The sequence below is a fragment of the Podarcis filfolensis genome (assembly GCF_964270895.1).
Source record: "Podarcis filfolensis genome assembly, chromosome: 7".
Lineage (NCBI taxonomy): Eukaryota > Metazoa > Chordata > Lepidosauria > Squamata > Lacertidae > Podarcis > Podarcis filfolensis.
In genome coordinates this window covers 53,660,155-53,680,266 of record NC_139603.1, presented here as the reverse complement: position 1 = coordinate 53,680,266, position 20,112 = coordinate 53,660,155, and the positions used below count along the sequence as shown (strand labels likewise).

General features: G+C 40.7%; 1 protein-coding gene across 1 annotated transcript in view; it reads left to right on the top strand.

Moving 5' to 3' along the window:
• Positions 1-19,527, top strand: part of LOC310767382 (uncharacterized protein) — a 37,381-nt gene extending 17,854 nt beyond the window's left edge. The window contains exons 9-15 of the mRNA XM_083624252.1: positions 3,467-3,617; positions 4,952-5,282; positions 12,369-12,533; positions 14,152-14,345; positions 16,089-16,149; positions 17,874-18,013; positions 18,919-19,527. Coding sequence (XP_083480378.1) covers positions 3,467-3,617; positions 4,952-5,282; positions 12,369-12,533; positions 14,152-14,345; positions 16,089-16,149; positions 17,874-18,013; positions 18,919-19,023 — 1,147 coding nt within the window. The 3' untranslated portion in view covers positions 19,024-19,527. The remainder of the gene's footprint in view (positions 1-3,466; positions 3,618-4,951; positions 5,283-12,368; positions 12,534-14,151; positions 14,346-16,088; positions 16,150-17,873; positions 18,014-18,918) is intronic.
• The last annotated feature ends 585 nt before the right edge of the window (positions 19,528-20,112 follow it).

Sequence of the window (20,112 nt, the reverse complement as noted above, 5' to 3'; positions counted from 1 at the left end):
TGTACATTTCCAAAATATAAGATAAAAAACAAATAAAATAAAACCTACATACAGTTAGAGCTTAATAATTATTTCACTATTAATATACTTCTTCTTAATTGTATTTCACTATTAATATGCTTCTTCTTAATTGTATTTCAGTTCAACAATTACTTTGATAAAATACATATTTTGTTATGTGCAAATAGCTTTAGATATCTATTAGGTCCATAAATTACCATATAGCATACATTCAACACAAAAAACAGCGACAATTTGTAGTTGACAATGGACAGCTGGACATATAAAGGGCCCCATTACCTTCAGTAGCTTAGGGCCTCATCAAACCTAAATCCGGCCCTGGTCATACAAACTGACTTCAATTTACCTCTTTTCCTAGGTTGCAGTTATCTCCATGTAGGCACAGAATCAGTGGCCCTAAGTGACATATGTCCTGCAAAAAGCTATACATAGAACTCTGTTCATCTGCTTCATCTAATGTTCTGGGGGTATTCCTAACACCACCACCACTGCCTTTCTGTTAATTTCAGGGAGAAGAGAGGAGGGATAATTCTATTGCACAGATAGAATGACTGAAAGAGCACAGTACTGTATTGAATTCCACCCTCTATCTTTTCATTAGATGGAACAGATAAATCACCACAAGGTGGAGTTCTAAGTACAGCTTTGTTTCCAGAAGGCCAGTGAAGAAACAGACGTGTGAGAGGACCACTGTGTGGCAAACTTGCTACATGGAAAACAGTCTATATAAGAAGTAGTTTGCAAAATGCGTAATGTGCACAAGCCTTGCTGTGAGTACACAGTGCAAAATGCATGCATGCATGTATGATTGTTGCATCTAACAATGTACAATGGGATGAGTGTTCAGACCCCTGGGCTCTCACTTGTGGGGTGCCTCAGGGTTCTGTCCTCTCCCCCATGCTTTTTAATATCTATATGAAGCCGCTGGGAGAGATCATCAGGGGGTTTGGGCTGGGTGTTCATCAGTATGCAGATGACACCCAGCTCTACCTCTCCTTTAAATCAGAACCAGTGAAGGTGGTGAAGGTCCTGTGAGAGTGCCTGGAGGCGGTTGGAGGATGGATGGTGACTAACAGATTGAGGTTGAATCCTGACAAGACAGAAGTACTGTTTTGGGGGGACAGGGGGCGGGCGGGTGTGGGGGATTCCCTGGTCCTGAATGGGGTAACTGTGCCCATGAAGGACCAGGTGCACAGCCTGGGAGTCATTTTGGACTCACAGCTGTCCATGGAGGCGCAGGTTAATTCTGTGTCCAGGGCAGCAGTCTACCAGCTCCACCCTGTACGCAGGCTAAGACCCTACCTGCCCGCGGACTGTCTCGCCAGAGTGGTGCATGCTCTAGTTATCTCCCGCTTGGACTACTGCAACACGCTCTACGTGGGGCTACCTTTGAAGGTGACCCGGAAACTGCAATTAATCCAGAATGCGGCAGCCAGACTGGTGACTGGGAGTGGCCGCCGGGACCACATAACACCCGTTCTGAGAGATCTGCATTGGCTCCCAGTACGTTTCCGAGCACAATGCAAAGTGTTGGTGCTGACCTTTAAAGCCCTAAACGGCCTCGGTCCTGTATACCTGAAGGAGCGTCTCCACCCCCATTATCAAGGGCCTTCTGGCGGTTCCCTAATTGCAAGAAGTGAGGTTACAAGGAACCAAACAGAGGGCCTTCTCGATAGTGGCGCCCACCCTGTGGAACACCCTCCCTTCAGATGTGAAGGAAATAAGCAGCTATCCTATCTTTAAAAGACAACTGAAGGCAGCCCTGTTCAGGGAAGTTTTAAATATTTAACGCTGTACTGTTTTTAACACTTGGTTGGGAGCCACCCAGAGTGGCTGGGGAAACTCAGCCAGATGAATTCAGGTATAAATATGTCTACAAACATAACATGAAGGCTGGCAACATTAACCCCACTGTGTGGGAAACCCTTGCAGATGACTGCAGTGCCTGGAGAGAAGGAGACAGCCAAGTCATGTATTCACAGCTGTGACCAGAGGAGAAATTACTACTGAGAGGAACGCAGATAGAAGAAATGCTATGGTGCATCTGTAACAGTGAAGTGAGACACCTTCATCTTCCCCAGCTGCAATAAAACATATCTCTCCTACAGCCACAGCAGGTACTATATCTCTCCAACAGTTTGACTTTACCCCTGAAGACACACTCTTTCACTGTCTCTCGAGACAGATTGGTGCCAACAATAGTCTTAAAAGGTAAAGGTAAAGGACCCCTGACAGTTAAGTCCAGTCACAGACGACTCTGGGGTTGTGGCACTCATCTTACTTTACAAGCAGAGGGAGCCGACATTTGTCTGCAGACAGTTTTTCTGGGTCATGCGGCCAGCATGATTAAGCCACTTCTGGTGCAACGGATCACCAAAACCAGAGCAGTGCATGGAAATGCCGTTTACCTTCCTGCCGGAGCAGTACCCATTTATCTACTTGCACTTTTTGGCGTGCTTTCGAACTGCTAGGTTGGCAGGAGCTGGGGCCGAGCTACAGGAGCTCACCCCATCGCGGGGATTCGAACTGCTGACCTTCCGATCAGCAAGCCCAAGAGGCTCAGTGGTTTAGACCACAGCACCATAGTCTTACCTGAATTCAATTTCATTTGGTTTGCTACAATCCACTCTTCAACTTTGTCCAGACACTAAGCAATTTACAATACTGATAAATCAGAAAATAAATATTTGAGAGCGACAAATTAATTCCAACCCCTGCTGAATGCCATCTAAAGGGGGATGGAATGGGTAAAAGTGTCCCTCTGACAGTTGAGAGCAAGGCTATTACATCTGCAGGCATTGATCTCTTGGTGGCAGTAGAGGCCAAGACAATGCGTTCCATGGGTGTGCTGCGGTCAGATCCAAAGCCTTCTCAGATGTTCAGGTTCCTTACTTTTAAAGAATTTTAAACAAATATTTTTAGGAACCATCCTTTTTTGGAATTGTGGTTTTAAATTGTTTTCCGTGCTTTGCATTTTTAAAGTGCCCTGGGACTTCAGGGTGAACGGCGAGCAACAAATTACATTGTTAACAATAATGATAATAAGGGGATTTATGCATTTGCCTTGGCAGGGTTGTTTTAGATTTCCCTTTTCCCTTTTTAGATTAGTACTAAATAAGATGTGAGCTACAACAGCCTCTGCAGCTGCCTTTCTTGTTTGGAAGCAGCCATACGACGTCCTCCCTTCCCTCTGGGCGAGACGGGAGATTGGCGTTTGTTTTTTTAAAGGCTTCCGACGCGCAGCCGCAAACCCTCTATCCAGTCGCCGCTACGCGTCCCTCTGACCTTTCTTTTCTCTATGGCGCATTTCCCGGAAGCCGCCTTTTCTGACTTGTTCAGGCACCTGTCCGCCTACTCAATGGGTCCGGGTGGAGCAGCGGCCCTAAGCTTAGCGAAGAGCACGCCGTCCTCTTTTGGTGCGTCCTCGCTCGGGACAATGGGATAGCGGTGAAGTGCTATCTGCCAGGAGTGGCCGCTTGCCATACCGCCCCTTTGGGGGTGGCAGGAGAGGAAGAAAAGGCCGAGCTCTGTCGCCGAGTGAAGCGTCTCTGCAGCTGCTGCCGCCGCCGCCGCCTCATCCTCCCTTTCCGAGACAGGTGAGGCCCGTCTTCCCTTCCTCCTCGTTAGGATGCAACAAGTTGTCTCTTCGGGCGGGGAAGAGAGTTGACAGAGGGAGGGCAGCCATTCCTGGCTCCTTTCTCGCCTTCCCCTCCACCCCCTTTACATGGGCAGCCTTTTCTGTTGCTTTTCTCCCCAACTTCTCGCAGGACTTCCCATCTCCGTACCGGTTTTGGCCCTCTCTCACTGATTCTGACTTGAGTCCTTGCGTTGTGGCGCGGGCGCCGTTAATATTTCCTGTGCTTTACGAATGTTGTAGGGGCTGCTTCACGCGGCAATTCTTACAACACCATGTCAGGTAGATATTGCAGGTGTGCAGCTGGGAAAGCGCGGCTCCCATTTGCTGGAAGCCACCCAGAGAATTTATAGGAGAGACAAGATTGGAGCTGGTCTTTCCTGATTTGTAACTGTTTATCAATTCAGCTGTCGGTCATCAATTTGCAGAAGTGTCTCCCTGTGCACTGAGTTGCTGTTGTGTGTGCACTTGAGCATTTGTTTTTAAATGTTTTGTGGGAGTGCCTTTTTGTGGGATATTCACTTGTCTGCTTGCTCTTTATTGCTGAAAGAAAGACTTTGAAACATGATGAGTGCCCCCCAAAGGACCAATAGCTCTTTTTGAAAAACAGGTGGTTATTTCATCAAAAAGACATTTGTGGCCCCATCTCTGTCAGGTACACAGATCTAGTCAATGTATCCCAGTAAACCCATGTGAATTAAACGAATGAAGATGATCACTGAAGCCTTTTTAAATCGGAGCAGGTTTCCATCATAGAACTCAGTTTGCTGCTCTTGTCTTTGTCACTGCACTACACAAAGAGGATGGTGCTGGGACACAGCAAGAGAACCGAAGAAAGCCATACATAAATTGTTGTTGTTGTTTATTAGATATATATACTTCCCTTCATCAAAAGATCTCAGGGAGGTTCACAAGATAAAGTCTGGAACAAAGTCCCTCCTGTACAAAGAAAGCTATCTTAGATGGGCTTTGGATTTTACAACATTGAAAGCCTGTTTTCTACTATTGTAAAAGTGCTACATGGGAGATAAGAATCTGTTGTCATACGTTGCACTTCATAGACTTTAAGAAGCAGAGGGTAGACAAGTATTACAGGTTCCCTAGTTGCTTCACTCCCAAACTTGATTGTTTTGTTTACTTGGCAATGACAGCAGTCTGTATTCAACTTAAGAGTATTCTGGTCTTTAGTGAAAATTGTCTGGAAATTCAAACTGACAGTTCCAAACACTTCTTTATAATATACTATGCAGATCTTTATATACTTTAAAAAACTTGTTTTGTTTTCTTTTTAAACAGAATATGATAGGCCGAAATGAATCCTGTGGTGCAGAGCAGATGCCCATGTCTTACTTGACTTGCCTGCTTTACATACTGGAAGGATGGACTGGAGTCGAACACTTGGACGAATATCTGAGTTACCTGGTCTACCTCACATGGCTCTTTGCACCATTGCTTGTAGCATTTTTACTTCCTGCACTCATCCTCATTCTTGTATATGTCAGCATTTTTATTCTTCATATTTACAAGTTACGGACACACCTAAAAGAGGTTTATTCAAATGATTTTTGGGATGGTGCAAGACTAGCAGTGTTAACTTTATGGTATGTTCATGGAAGAATATGGAATGGTAAGTACATTTTTCTTATGTAGATGATATAAGCTAAATAGTCTTCAAGTATAAGAATACAAAATCCTATACTTGTTTTCAGAAGAACTTTCCCAAGCATTTTTTTCCGTAGCACTGCATAAACTACTTTGTTATTACAGTTTCAGAGGTTCAGTATTTTTTTATTCCACTTCCTAATCAATCACATTCCTATATTCAGAATGTGTATGCGTTGTAAAAAAAATTGTTTGATTAAAGAGGAATTATTCCACTGTAGAAAGTAGCTTTATATTTTACATTCACGTATGTTTGAGGGAGGCAAATGATAATAAGGTTTATGTTAAAGGAGCTCTTTCTGAGTTGTTCGTTGCTAACTAGTTGCACCATATATTCCCCAACCTCACTGGAGTGCAAGGTGGACTTTCTGGAGATCGTAAAAAGAAGCAAAAAACAAAATAATTTTGATTTTGCACCATCTATTACCCAGATGTGTGTTTGTGCACACACCTCTTTGATGAGGAATGCATGGTGTGTGCATAGGAATGCATAGGCCTTTTCCTACAGGAAAGTGGAATTCTGTTGTGATTCATTCCTTTTAAGCAAGAACTGCACCAGTCTAAGAGGGTACATGAGATTCTCAAGACAATATAACAATAAACTCTTTAGCTTGGACTACAAGGCTTTTTAGACAAGCTTCTTGTTAGGGAGAAGTCTTGTAGAATAGACAATAATGGGGATGCATCAGTGGTTTCCTTCCTTCTTCCCAGCTGCCAGAAATCAAGATGTTCCTGTGAACTTTCAAAGAAAACAGGAACTTCACATAATGAACTCTGTCTACTTTTCTTCTGCTTCAGACTACCTTAACTATCGTTTCCCAGTCTGGTATGTCATACCTATTGTCTGTTACTTTCCTGTGCTGTACAGGCACTAATATTTAGCAACTGTATTCAGGTGACGTAGTTTGTCCTTGAAAGACAGATTTAGTCTGAGTGAATATTTAAATATATTTTGAATTTATATGCCCAATGATGTGAGGTTAATTTTTTTTAATACGTAAATCGGATTTTTTACAAAAGGTTCTAAAAGATACTGTGAAAGTCAATAATGAAACAATTAAAGGCTTTCTAGGCATGGTTGCTAGACTTCTTCCCTTCTTTTTGCATGAATAATGTATGCTAATTGTAGCAAGTATATTTTAGAAGAAAATGAATAGCATGAGATTGCCTCTGAGTCTGACTAATGGAATTGGTGGCAAAGTATAGGCAGAAGGTCTCTTTGCTTGAAAAACTACATGATGACCAGGAAAACCAGTTACGTTGTTTCAAGCCTGCAATACTATGTCTACTCATTCCCATTCAAGTCCCATTCAATTCAGTGGGGCTTTACTCCTAGACAAATGGTGTTCCAACCTCAGTCAGTATTTCTGCTCCTTCCCTTGCAAATGATAATGAATAGCTTCACACTTATTTTCACACTAAGCAGCCTAATTAATCCTTCAAATATCCCATAGCTCAGGGGAGGACAGACTTCAGGCTTGTGGGATTTACATTTTTTTCTATTAAAACTCGAAGATCTATTAACCAGAGCCAGGTGCAAACAGACACAAGTACTTAGAATTAATAAATTCTGAACCCAGTGACTTTGAGCATCAGAACAAAACTGAACTCTTCAGTCCCTCCGCACATTGATGCATCACTTTCTGCTTCATTTCAGCACTATACAGTAATGTGGGTGTGGGAGTCATTGCTAAACAATTGGGGATTTGGGAATCCTTGCCAATCTACTTAATTTCCCCAGAAATCTGCTGGTAGACTTTGCTCCACAGTGTCCATCAGTGCCCTAGCCTAGCCTAACCTGTCATATGGAGGGAAATAGTTAAATAAAGGAAAGTATGCAATTAGGGCAGGAAAGAGGAACCTGTGGCCCTCCAGCTGTGGTTGTACTTGCAACTTCTCTAAGCCCCAGCCAGCATGGGCTGTGGGTGTGGATCATGGGGGTTGTAGTTAACATTTGAAGAGCCTGAACTTTTCTGTCCATGACATAGGCCATGATATAGAAATCTTCTCTATTTCTGTTCAAGCCAGCAAAACCTCTTAGCCGCAAACACTGTGACCCAAATTCTAAAAAGTTGGTTGTTCAGGATTAGAGTGGCAAACTGCAAGAACCACCCACATGTGTTGCCTCTTGATTCACTGGAATCTTTGATTGTCCTTGAATCTTCCTGCCACAATTGACATCCTCTCCTGCCACACCAGTGTGGCAAGCCACACCGCTTGAGAACCACTGACTTAAACCATCGGTCTAATAAGGCACATATATATGCTTTTGCCAATATATTGGTCTAGCATTTTATGTCATTCTCTTCCCCCATCCCAAGCTTCACAATTATGTGGACCTCCAGAGGAAAGAGTACAGAAAAACTAGTGGGGAAGATGGAAGAATGACTGTGGAAAGTCCAACAAGTTCAGCAAGTGTGTAATTATAGCAATTATCCACATTCATTTAGGGAAGTGGGGAGAAGCCCTCTTTATGGAAAAAGGCATTTTACAACTTTTAAGAATTAGAATAAAAATAATTAATGGACTGAGTAAAGGTAAAGGGACCCCTGACCATTAGGTCTAGTTGTGACTGACTCTGGGGTTGCGGCGCTCATCTCGCTTTATTGGCTGAGGGAGCCAGCGTACAGCTTCCGGATCATGTGGCCAGCATGTCTAAGCCGCTTCTGGCGAACCAGAGCAGCGCACGGAAACACCGTTTACCTTCCCACTGGAGCGGTACTTGCACTTTGATGTGCTTTCGAACTGCTAGGTGGGCAGGAGCAGGGACCGAGCAACAGGAGCTCATCCTGTCACGGGGATTTGAACCACCGACCTGATCGGCAAGTCCTAGGCTCTGTGGTTTAACCCACAGCGCCACCCGCGTCACTGTAATGGACTGATATATACAAATATTAAGTTGTGTATTATCAGGCAAATGCTGTAACAAATTAAGTCTGCTTCTGTTCTTAACCTGATAGTCCCCAGTAAATGGCTGGCATAGGACATTTACCCAAGGACTGCATTCAGTTTTGACCAACCTGCTTGAGGGTTTGATGCTAGAGGAGAGAAAAAGAAATTCATGTTCACCTGCATGCACTGTACGGCACTGCACTTGTTCACCAATGAATCTCTGTCTCTGGCACACACCACAATCATGCACATACAGGGATGCTTTCTTTTTCTTCCCCTGTGCAACTCTTCATTAATTCTACAGGTGACAGCACCCTTTGTCTTTGTCCTCAGTGCAACTTAATGGCAACAGCAATCTCTCCATTAACTTGACTGGAGAAGGGAAAAGGCCCTTGGTGGGCCATGTGAGGCTGTCTTGTGGGTCTGATCTGGTCCATAGTTCATAGATTCGTCACCACTGCCACAGGATACAATAGTATACCTTAAGGCAGCTTACTGTCAGTGTACCATAAGAGCAGTGCTAGGAAATATTTGTTGTGCCAGATGCTTACATGTTTTATGCTGGTGCTTAGCAATGTGAAATATTATTTTGCCGAATATGACCACCTCTTTTATTTATGTATCTCTATGGTCTCCCTTATTCCTGAGTTCAGATCTTTGTAGTTGTATACAACCTAGATAGCATCAGTTTTATAGACCATTATTCATCTCCCTTTTCACCTGACCACTGATACTGTGTTAGTGGCACAGGTTGATGAACCTGAAAGTCAATAGGAACAACAATTAGGACATGCAACAAAAAGTTGCAGTGTATCCTTGCCCCCCCCCCCCCCAATAACAGGGTTGTTCTGTACTCTCTGGGCGCTATAAGCTGTAAGGGCTTAAGCAAGCCAGTTCAAGTGCTTAAGCAAGCCTGTCATTTCATATGAAGCTAACTTTGGTAACAGGTTGTGCTTCTCTGGTAATTCATTATCCAAATTTAAAAAGCATACTTAGTTTTTAATACAGCACAGGACCAACTGTTGTAAAGTAGTTGTACAATACCCACAGTGGATGAAGCAGAGCCTTTAGCAAAGTGTAATGGAAGAGTGGTTTGGCCAGGATTCTTCAGGAAAACTTGGAAAGGAATGGGGTTGAGACAGCTACCCAAGGCAGATCCCAGAATAAAATGACATTGCCAACCCAAAAGTGAAAAACTAGGTTTAGAAAACCCGAATTTACAGTGGGTGGGCATGATGTAACCACAAGTTTTTGATGTTGAAAATTATTGCAAAGACATGTTCTTTCTTGACAAAGAATGAAATTTATGATATTTTATTGCTTGTAATGAAAATTTTATGTATTTTGGACATCATGGGGGAAAATGGCTACTGGGTAGCCATTTCGTACAACTTTCCTACAATCCATAGCTGTAATAGAAAATAATTAATGAAACAAAGTTGTATATCTTAAAAATTAAAATAATATTGGTTATTATAGGTTCTTTTTGAAAGTGCAGACTTGTTTTAATTTTGGGAAATTTTGGGAAATTTGAAGTTATTACAGCTATGGATTTTCTAAACCTAGTTTTTTCCACCCAAAAAACTAGGCTACAAGTGCATTTATTTTTTTAAAAAAATAGGCATTTATAAAATCTTTTGAGTGCTGGTGTATTTTTTTCTTAAATCATCATCATTTTATTGAGCTCTGTGTAAAATTTCAATCTGATACTTGTTTATGGAGAAGAAGAAGAAATGTACACAAGGGTATCTTATGCCGAGGGTCTCAATAGGGACAGACAATGCAGATTTAACAAAACTTCGAAGTACTATAAAATTAAAACTGTTTGAGATGGAGGGAAAAATTTAAGTGGGTTTCAAATTTCATCAACATCCGAGACGGAGGGTGACATGACCTCATTGAAATGACATGGAATGACCCTTTCCTTAAACTCAGGTTGATGATGGTTCTTGGATATTCTTAAGCATTTCTATTTGGCTAAATAGTCAGGTGTTCACATGAATTTATCTTTACCTGTCTTGCAGCCCAGGGCTGGTCCAGCCATTAAGCAGAGTGAGACTGCTGCCTCAGGCAGCAGAAGCCCCCAAGGCTGTGTCCTTATGGGCACCCCTTCTGCCCCACTGCCTCCACCGCTGCCATTTACACTGATTTCCAGCGAGATTTTTCTTCAAATTGGCACCATTGCTGGAGGCACCAGGATGGCACTTCCTGTTTCTCCTTAAGCGAGTAAAATGGGACACTCCACCCCTGTTGCAACCTACCTATTTGATGAAACATAATTATAATTAGATTATGAAACAATGAACTGAAGGTTGGGAAGTTCCCCTTTTCAGATCTTGCCTCAGGTGACTTGGTAAACAATTTTGAGTATAGCACAATAAACATAGAAAAATTTCTAAATATTTTACCCTACCTTGCCTTAACCTGAAATGATTTTATTCCATTCTTTCTTAAAAAAGCCCAGACCAGTACACTACATTAAAAAACTTATAAATGATCAACATGGAAAGGCAGTGAAATAGCAGAACTACTAAATTCCATAGCCCGTTTATGGCCCAAATCCCCAGGTGAACATTTTTAAAATTGGTATCTGAATAGTGACAGTGTGGGGGACAACCACATTTCCTTTGGGAGGGAGTTCCATGTTCAGGGTGCTGCCACTGTGAAGGCCACTGCCTTAGACCACCACCAACAAGCCAGGCCACTGGTTGGATCTTGGAACACAGGCCTGTAGGTATTGGGAGAGCACTCCCATTGGGAGAGTAGGTATTGGGAGGAGTACTTTGCTCCTAAGTCATCTGGGGCTTTGTACACCAGTACCAACACATTAAAATAGGCCCAGTAGCATGCCGTCAGCCAGTGCAGAGTTCTGAGGATTGGAATCACTTGAATCCCATCTGGCTGCCCCTTTTAGGAGCCTGGCAACCACATTTTGCACTAACTGCATCTTCCAGACTATAGTTAAGGGTAGCCCCACGTAGAGTGCATTGCAGTAACAAGTCATGAGGTTATCAGAGCGTGGATTACTGAGACCTGCTGTCCAAGTCCATGAATTGCTATAGCTGGTGAGGAGTAACTATTCCCACTGAGGCTACTTGTACTTCCAGTGACAGCTTTGAAATCTTGGAGAGCTCCCAAACCATGTACCTTTTTTCAGGTACAGTGCAACCCCATTCAGAACAGTCTCTCCAATTCCTGGACTTGGAAACTCTAAATGTGAGCAGGTGGTTCTTAAAGATTAGCGTCTACAGCTCCAGGTCCTCTGTGCAACAGCAACAACAAAGGTGGTTATTCCCCCACTTTGCAGGTGTTTTCAAGAAGAGGGTGTGCCCATGAAGTAGTCAGTGAAATCTTTTGAGTCAGATGGGACAGATTCCTTATCAACAGAAGAATTCCTTTTGAAGGTAGTGTAATGTTGTAAGCGGATTTTCTCTACAGATTTTCATATATGTGCTTTCATGGGGTGGAGCCAGTTGTATTGGAATGATCAGATATGTTTTCAATTGCCCACTCTACTTGCAGAAAATGTTTCTCAGGAGCAAGGCAGAGATGGAATGAGATTCTTAATATTTGGTAATGGAACAGCAGCAATGATCTGAAAAGGACAAAAGCCATTGCAATTTTGGCAGGACACTATAATTCCTCTACAGAACAGGAATGTTTTCTTTGGAGATGGACTTTATTGATACTGACTGCATTTATCAAAGAGTGCACAAGTATGTTGAAGAGTAACTAAACAAGATTATGAGATTTAGCATATGCTGGTGGAGAAACTGAGATGAACCCCCGATGGTTACCTTTGTGTCCCAAGGTAACCATATAACCCAGATTAGAAGCTCTTACTATTTTTCATTGACAGAAGCTAGTCCAATACAAGATAACATTTTTAAGAGCAATGCAACTTCTGTTTAAAGTAACAAAAGAGAAGTCAGCAGTTACCTAACTGGCAGACAAGTCAGTCATTTATGAGGGCATTAAAAAGTAGTTCAAAAGAGGCTTTCTTTCCAGGAAAGTACTCAATCCTTCATATTGAATGTCCAGTTGTGATGTGGCCTTTGCTTGCCTGTCATTTGCAACTGTAGTTCTGGTGCTTCTTTGAGTAAGCTTTTGCAATGCAAAGTTGATATCAAATGTTAACCTTCCCTTCTCTTCTTAACAGGTTATGAGGTGCACGGCCTAGAAAAAATACCTGATGGACCAGCCCTATTTATTTTTTATCACGGAGCAACACCTATAGACTTTTTCTACTTCGTTTCTGTTCTTCTTACTAAGAAGAAAAAATTCATCCATGTAGTTGCTGATCACTTCGTCTTTTCATTACCAGGTAAAAACTGTGAAATGTGATTATGATGCTTGTAGATCAGTTAAGAGTACTAACTGGACATCTGAAGACACGTGTTATGGACAGGGTTTATTTGTTTGTGTACACAGGTGCATTCATACATAAATTCAGTGAGCAAATATGCAGTTTGTAGAGTTTTAGAACAACTCAAAATGCAGAAATGAACACTGGCTGTGTTTGTATGTCATTTTGTTTCTCTCCCCCCCCCCCCTTACATTTATATCCTACCTTTCTTCCACCATGGAGCCGAAGATGGTATACATATGATTCCCAGGCAGTTCTGCATTGAGATTCTGACCAGGCCTTGGCCCTGCTTACCTGTAGCAATGTGGTAGCTCCATGTGACTTCAGATCGCAGACCTGGGATCCATAGCTTACCATGACACATGAACACACTCACTGAGAATGTTCTTAAATTGTGGCTTCTGCATTGCAGATTTGAAATTTAACTTACGTTATTATGATTTGCTTACTGGACTGAGTTCTGTCTTCAGTGGTGAAAATCGGTAACAATGATCTGAAAAGGGATTGACTGTACCTTTTCTAGTTGTAGCCCTTTGAAGATGGAAACAGTATCTTTCATGACTTTTAAAAATATATCCTATATTAAAAACTAAATAACCATTCCTGAGGAATGGTTAGAAAATAAGGTGTTTCTTATTCACAGTTGCAGCCCCATACAGATGTAATACTTAGCAGTGGTTAGCATTTGCCATAGTTGTTTCCTTTACCCTTTGCTAAAATTCCCAAATGTGCCATGAAATATATCTTGCTGTGCTAAGCCATTACCCTTCGGTGAGAGTGGTGTAGAAAGACACTGTTAAACTAAATAAAATTTAATGTGACCAAATGGAACGGTCACTTGCCAAATTATTAATTGTACCGAGAATTCTGTCTGATTACACCAAACTCTATGAAGCTTTTAAATTTATAGTCTATAAAACAATTCACAAATTTTATGAAATATAATGTGTCTTCAAAACACTAACTTTTCTAGAGTGATAATAGTAATGGTTTGTTGTTTCTGTATTAGTACCATGTAAGCCCTGCAGCACTAAGCTTGAATTGGCCCAAATGCACCTGATATGTGGAAATTAGGTAACAAACTTTGTCCTAGAGAAAAATGATGAGTCAATAGTTGCTTAAAATTATCACTATTTTGTTTTGAAAGTACCGTATTTTTTGCTCTATAAGACTCATTTTTTCCCTCCTAAAAAGTAAGGGGAAATGTGTGTGCGTCTTATGGAGCGAATGCAGGCTGCGCAGCTATCCCAGAAGCCAGAACAGCAAGAGGGATTGCTGCTTTCACTGCGCAGCGATCCCTCTTGCTGTTCTGGCTTCTGAGATTCAGAATATTTTTTTTCTTGTTTTCCTCCTCCAAAAACTAGGTGCGTCTTATAGAGCGAAAAATACGGTAAATGTTTTGATTAAGCCCAATATTGATGCAGGAGGATGTGAACAAGAGGTGGGTGCTGGACTGCATTTAGGTGTATAAAATCCAATTCTTTCATGGTTTTGTTCAATATTTCCATTTTTCTTTTTTGCCTATTGTTTATTCCAGATTTCTCTCATGAGCTATTTGTTTCTTAACTCTTTGCAGGTTTCAAAATCGTAATTGATGTGTTTCGTACTTTGCCTGGATCACAGGAGGAATGTATAAAAGCATTAAAGAGCGGACGCTCATTGGCCATTTCACCAGGAGGAGTTCGGGAAGCCCTGTTTGCTAATGAATACTACCCCATACTATGGGGAAATCGTAAAGGATTTGCTCAAGTGGCTATTGATGCAAAAGTGGTGAGTGTTTTCTGAGCATAAATGCAATATAACTTCAGGCATCTTAACCAAACCAGTACCATCAGTGTTGGAATCTTTCTATATGTAAAATCAACAAAGTAAAGACAGATGATTTGCTTGCTCATGTTCTTCATCCAGAGAGAACTACAAGAAGCAGAGACAAGCAAGCAGAAATTGAAACAAAATGGATGCACTTAATGGCTCTTCAAAAAATGTTTGTATGGAAGCCCACCACATACATTGAGAATCTATATAAATAATGTTTCCATTTATCCAAGTTGATCAGATCTTACATATTCCAAAGTAGTTGTATAAATGGTAAAGTATTGTGTTAGTGCTCTGGTTCTTCTGTGTAACACCGTAGTGTATGCCAACAAAACCATCAATTTCCTGGAAATTACAGAACATCAAATAAAATCCTGAATTGTTCCTCCTGTCTTATCTTTTGAATGGCCATCTAGACTAATGTGAATAAATGAATGCGTTATATGCAAGGCTATTACTGAAGATTTCTTAATAGGTTATGTTGCTTTCAGATGTTTCGTCTGATTGACTATCATACAGTCTGATGGCTTGATCCATCTTTTTTTTGGAGGGGGGCTGTCCTGGTACAAAAAAAGGCTTTAATTGTATCAGTCTTTTCATTCTGAGAATTAATTTCATTTGCCCTTAATTGTTTTAAATAAATAGAAGGCAAAGTCTGCTTTTTCAAATTGCATTGAGGATGAAATTAATGATCTTATGGACAAAATAATGTTTTTAACAGGAACAGCTCACATAGAATGCTGAGAAGTACCGTATTTTTCGCTCTATAGGACACACTTCTCCCCCTCCAAAAATTAAGGGGAAATGCAGGCTCCATGGCTTCAGCTAAAGCAACGCAAAGCCAGGAGAGCAAGAGGGATCGGTGCGCACTGATCCCTCTTGCTCTCCTGGCTTTGCTTTGCTGGAGAGGCGCTGCGCAGCTTTCCCTCTCTGCGCAGCACTCCTTCAGCGAAGCGGGAGGAGAAATGGAAGGGGCTCCGTTTCTCCTGCCGCTTCGCTGGAGGGGCGCTGCACAGAGAGGGAGATTTTTTTTTTTCTTGTTCTCCCCCTCTAAAACTAGGTGCGTCTTATGGTCTGGTGCGTCCTATAGAGCGAAAAATACGGTATCAGAAGTGATAAGATATTGATTGTGATACTATATACCTTAATTTTTAGCATTCCAATTGTTTCTGTTAGAATATGCGGGTATGAAACACAAGCATTTGGGTGAAATAGATTCTTGTTCTAGTTGTGAGTAGAGTGATTTGGTTTTCCTTTGAAAATACAGATTTACCTTGAGGGTTTTTCTTAACTCCAAAACAAATTCTTTCTTTCTCTACAGAATCACATTCTAAGTTTATAGGTGTAATAATAGGGGATTCATATTATGCTGTGGCTAAAAACTCAATTTTGTGATAGAGACCCAGGTTCAAATGCCCATTCCCATATGAATCTCATTGGGTAATTTGTTTCACTGGACAGCTGTGAAAAGAGTAAGTGGGAAAATTGCACTAAGCTCTTTGGAGCAAGCATAAGATACAAATGTAATTAATGAATGGTTTAGCATGGTTCTCTCGGCTTTCTACTCATTTAATTAATCCTATAATGATACAAAGTAATCGTTAGTGAGTAATCACTGAGGAATGCACTCTGTTATTTAGGATGCAACGCCTTGAATGTGAGACAGAAACTGCTAACGCATGTCCTTCATCTTTACAGCCCATCATTCCCCTTTTCACACAAAATGTTCGGGAAAGCGTTAGAACATTTGGTGGAATAAGTAAGCAACTTCAGTTTTTTGGGTTTTTATATTATGCTTTCAGTTGTTACATTTATTGCTTTCCTGGTTGAACCTTTGGCTTGCTATCTTTGGTGCATATAGGGGTAAGATTTTCTTTCTTGAACGATGTGGTTGACATTTTAATCATTAAGTGCTGTGAAGTGAATATGTATTTGTAATCCAAAACATCTGGAGGGATGAGGTTGCTTTATGCTAACTCAAGCTCTACAAATCCACAAGTGTCAGTTGTCCTTTTGGAATTATTAGCAAAGCCTTAATACCTAGATATGTACTGTTCTGTGTAGCAAGGTGTTCCAGACTGGTTCCATTTTTTCTTAAATCTCCTATTACATTCCCCCCACCCATGCCTTTGACATTCAATTTTGTAAAAAAGAGAGACAGAGAAAAAGTGTAATTCACAACCATTACAAAATATAACAGAAGGCTTTGTTGCCTTTCTATCCCCTGATCCTTTTTGTTGCTTTCCTTTCTATTGTTCTCTGCCTCCACCCTATTCATGCTCAGTCCTCTCATATGTCTGCTTCTCAGCCTAGCCTTCAACCATCCTTTAGGTAGCCACCCTGCATCTGTTTATCCCATACTTTAGTTTCCATACTTCATAAGTCATCTTTCTGCTCTGCTTTCCCTGTGCCTGCTTCCTGCCTTCTCTTTTTCCTAGGCACTATACAAGAGGTTTTCCCCACCCCACCTCCCAAACCAGGCTCTATAAAAAAATAAATGGAGGGTCACTATTGTAGTTGTTAAGTAAATCTTAAAATATTAGCTAATTGCATGTATAATCAAAGATAAAGAAGGCAGACTAAATTTCATTTAAGGGTCTTCCTAAAAGGGGTGGGGAATTTGCTGCAGTTCTCACACTTGTTTAGATATAAGTTCTGTCCCTCTTATGACAATAGCACATTGATTGACTATGGTCCTATGAAGACCTAAAGAAAGGCTAAGCAGAGAATCTACTGGTATTTATCACAGGACATGCTCCCTGTCTTATAACACAGGTATTTAAGAAAGCAGCAATATGTTTCTAGAACAATGACTCTTTCCTCCAAAGCAACTTTTGGAATCTCTTTCTTTTATTATTCTACACTAGGGAAGAGAGGTTATGTAGGACCTAAGGCTTCATTCATACTTTATACTAAGCTATAGTCTTGGATTCCTGCACTTCTCTTTTTCTTCTCACAGTCATGCAGAAGAGGAGATCATAAGTTTTTGGTTCTGTTTTCAAGTAACTGTAGTTATTCAGTATGTTGAACCAAGAACTGTGGTTAGTGTTAACTATAGTTAAGGAAATGCAGTAGGATTCCCTAAACCAGAATTAATATCAACAGTTTGTCCAGATTCAGATATTACTGGTTGGTGGGAAATGGAAGCAAAAGCTTGTGATTGGTGGTGGGGGTAACATTACATGCAAACACAACCTACATCTTGGAGATATTTCAGCAATTACTTCTTCTCTCTCATGACTTCTGGCTTAGAATGCATAATCTGTGCAACTAGCTCAGGATTGGATATACCTGTACATATTCCAGAACTGTGTAGCTTTTAGCTTGCATCAGTAATTTATGAGGCATTACTGTATAAACATGACTTGAAAGCCATTGCCTCCAAGATACCTTTAAAGAGTTGCATGATTTGGGCAACAGAACTTTATTTTACCTTCTATTCTCTTAAATATGTCTCCCCCCGCCTTCTTTTTAATGAACCAGAATTTCTTAGATGGGTGTATGAGAAGACTCGTTGGCCACTAGTCCCATTGTATGGAAACTTCCCTGTCAAACTACGCACATATATTGGAGATCCTATTCCATATGACCCAAATGTCACTGCTGCAGAACTGGCAGAAAAAGTAAGTTTTTGTTTTCATAATGCTGAAGTAGCAAAGTTACTATCCTAATCCTAAATAATTGTAGTGTAATATTCCTTTGTTCTGAATACAGTTATGGAAACATCCCAAAGAGCCATGGGATGAAGCTGATTAATTTCATTGATTTTGGGGTGAACTGCCAAGATTGCCCAGCGGTATGCTAAATCAGTGGAGAACATTTTGGGAGGTTGTGATTTGAGAATGGGAATGGGAAAAGGTGAATTTGACCTGGCTGAGATAAAGATGCAAAGAACTAAAGAAACAAGAGAGTGCAAGGACAGTAGAATAAGGAATAATGAGAGATGGGAGAAGAGTGGCACATATCTCCTTTTGAAGATAGACCTTACAAGCTTTAAAATACATTTGTTGAAACATATCCAACTTGAATCTTGCTATTCTGGACTCACAGCCAGAAATTTCTCTTATTCCATTCTTGGTCATGATGCTAGAGTGTATTGTGACTTCTCAGCTTCAGGTTTTTCCTGGATGATTCAGCCTGTCATTAGGCTGGGTTAAGGAAGAGGACCAAGTTTACCTTGCTACACATATGGGATATTATTAGAGAACAAACATTAGACTTCTTGTGGGTTTCGTTGCATATTTTGGGTCTGGACCCCATGTTAACTATTGAGCTTTGCTAACTATATGCTATAAATCATTGGATAGAAAGCATCAGAATTCTAACTTCAACCCACCTGACAGTTGCTAATACTTCGTACTCCATTTTGTGCATTTGCATCTCACAGTTGTTTTGTAATTTTGAAATTAAACTGCTGGTATCTTGGGTTTTTATTGCTACTAAAAGGGCTAAATGCTGGTTTTAATTTTAATCTGTGACTGACTGAAAGCTGTTACAATAATGAGCTATTTTCTTTTTGACCTTATAGGCAAAAAATGCAATACAATGTTTAATAGACAAACATCAGAAAATACCAGGAAATGTATTTAGAGCATTGATGGAACGATTTGAAACACAGAAAAAAGAAGACTAGTGTCTTTTTGGGTTCACAAATAGTTGTAAAATATTTTTAAATTATGTTTATGATGTGATGTAATATTTGAGAAAAATGCTATTGTATTTTACTTTCTTTACAATTGTACAGTTTTACAGAAAAACAAGTTATTTCCCCAAAAGATCCTTGTTAAATCTGGAACTTGGGAATCTTACTCTTTAGGTACCAACACAAAAATCTGATATATTTTTAAAAGCACAGTTGTACCTTGGAATAAGCTATAAAATGCCTTTTTTGGTTTGTTGAAAATATATGAAATTTCCATACAAATTTTATTTAAATTGAAGATAACATTAGGATGTATTTGAACATTATAGCTGTGTCCATTTCATGTCTCATGTGGTGTAACAGAGATTCTCCAATCATGATAAAGTCCTTAATTATATTTATTAACATTTGTGAAATGAAGATGATGCTATTGCTGTCAAACTAAAACTGCAATAATACACATGGGTACCTGGGAGTAAATCTTACTGAACTCAATGGAGGCTGGCTTCTGAGTATACACGCATAGGATTGCACTGTAAGGGTGCTCCTGTTGCTCGGTCCCTGCTCCTGTGAGCTCCTGTTGCTCGGTCCCTGCTCCTGCAAACCTAGCAGTTCGAAAGCACGTCAAAGTGCAAGTAGATAAATAGGTACCGCTCTGGCGGGAAGGTAAACGGCGTTTCCATGCGCTGCTCTGGTTTGCCAGAAGCGGTTTAGTCATGCTGGCCACATGACCCGGAAGCTGTACGCCGGCTCCCTCGGCCAATAAAGCGAGATGAGCGCCGCAACCCCAGAGTCGGTCACGACTGGACCTAATGGTCAGGGGTCCTTTACCTTTACTTGAGTGGTAGCTTATTTCCTAAATTTATATGCTACTTTTAAACATTCCAGAATAACTTGCCATGCTCATTTGTACTTCTTAAAATTAATATTTATATATTTAGCTTATTTGTTATTTTGCAGAGTTTATCTTTATTTTGTAGGTTTAGCTTAAGTAAAACTACTTTAAAAATTGTCAGGAGCAAACTCCAGCTGAAGATGCTGTAAAATAGACTTTTTCAGTATACTTGAATACTAATCTGC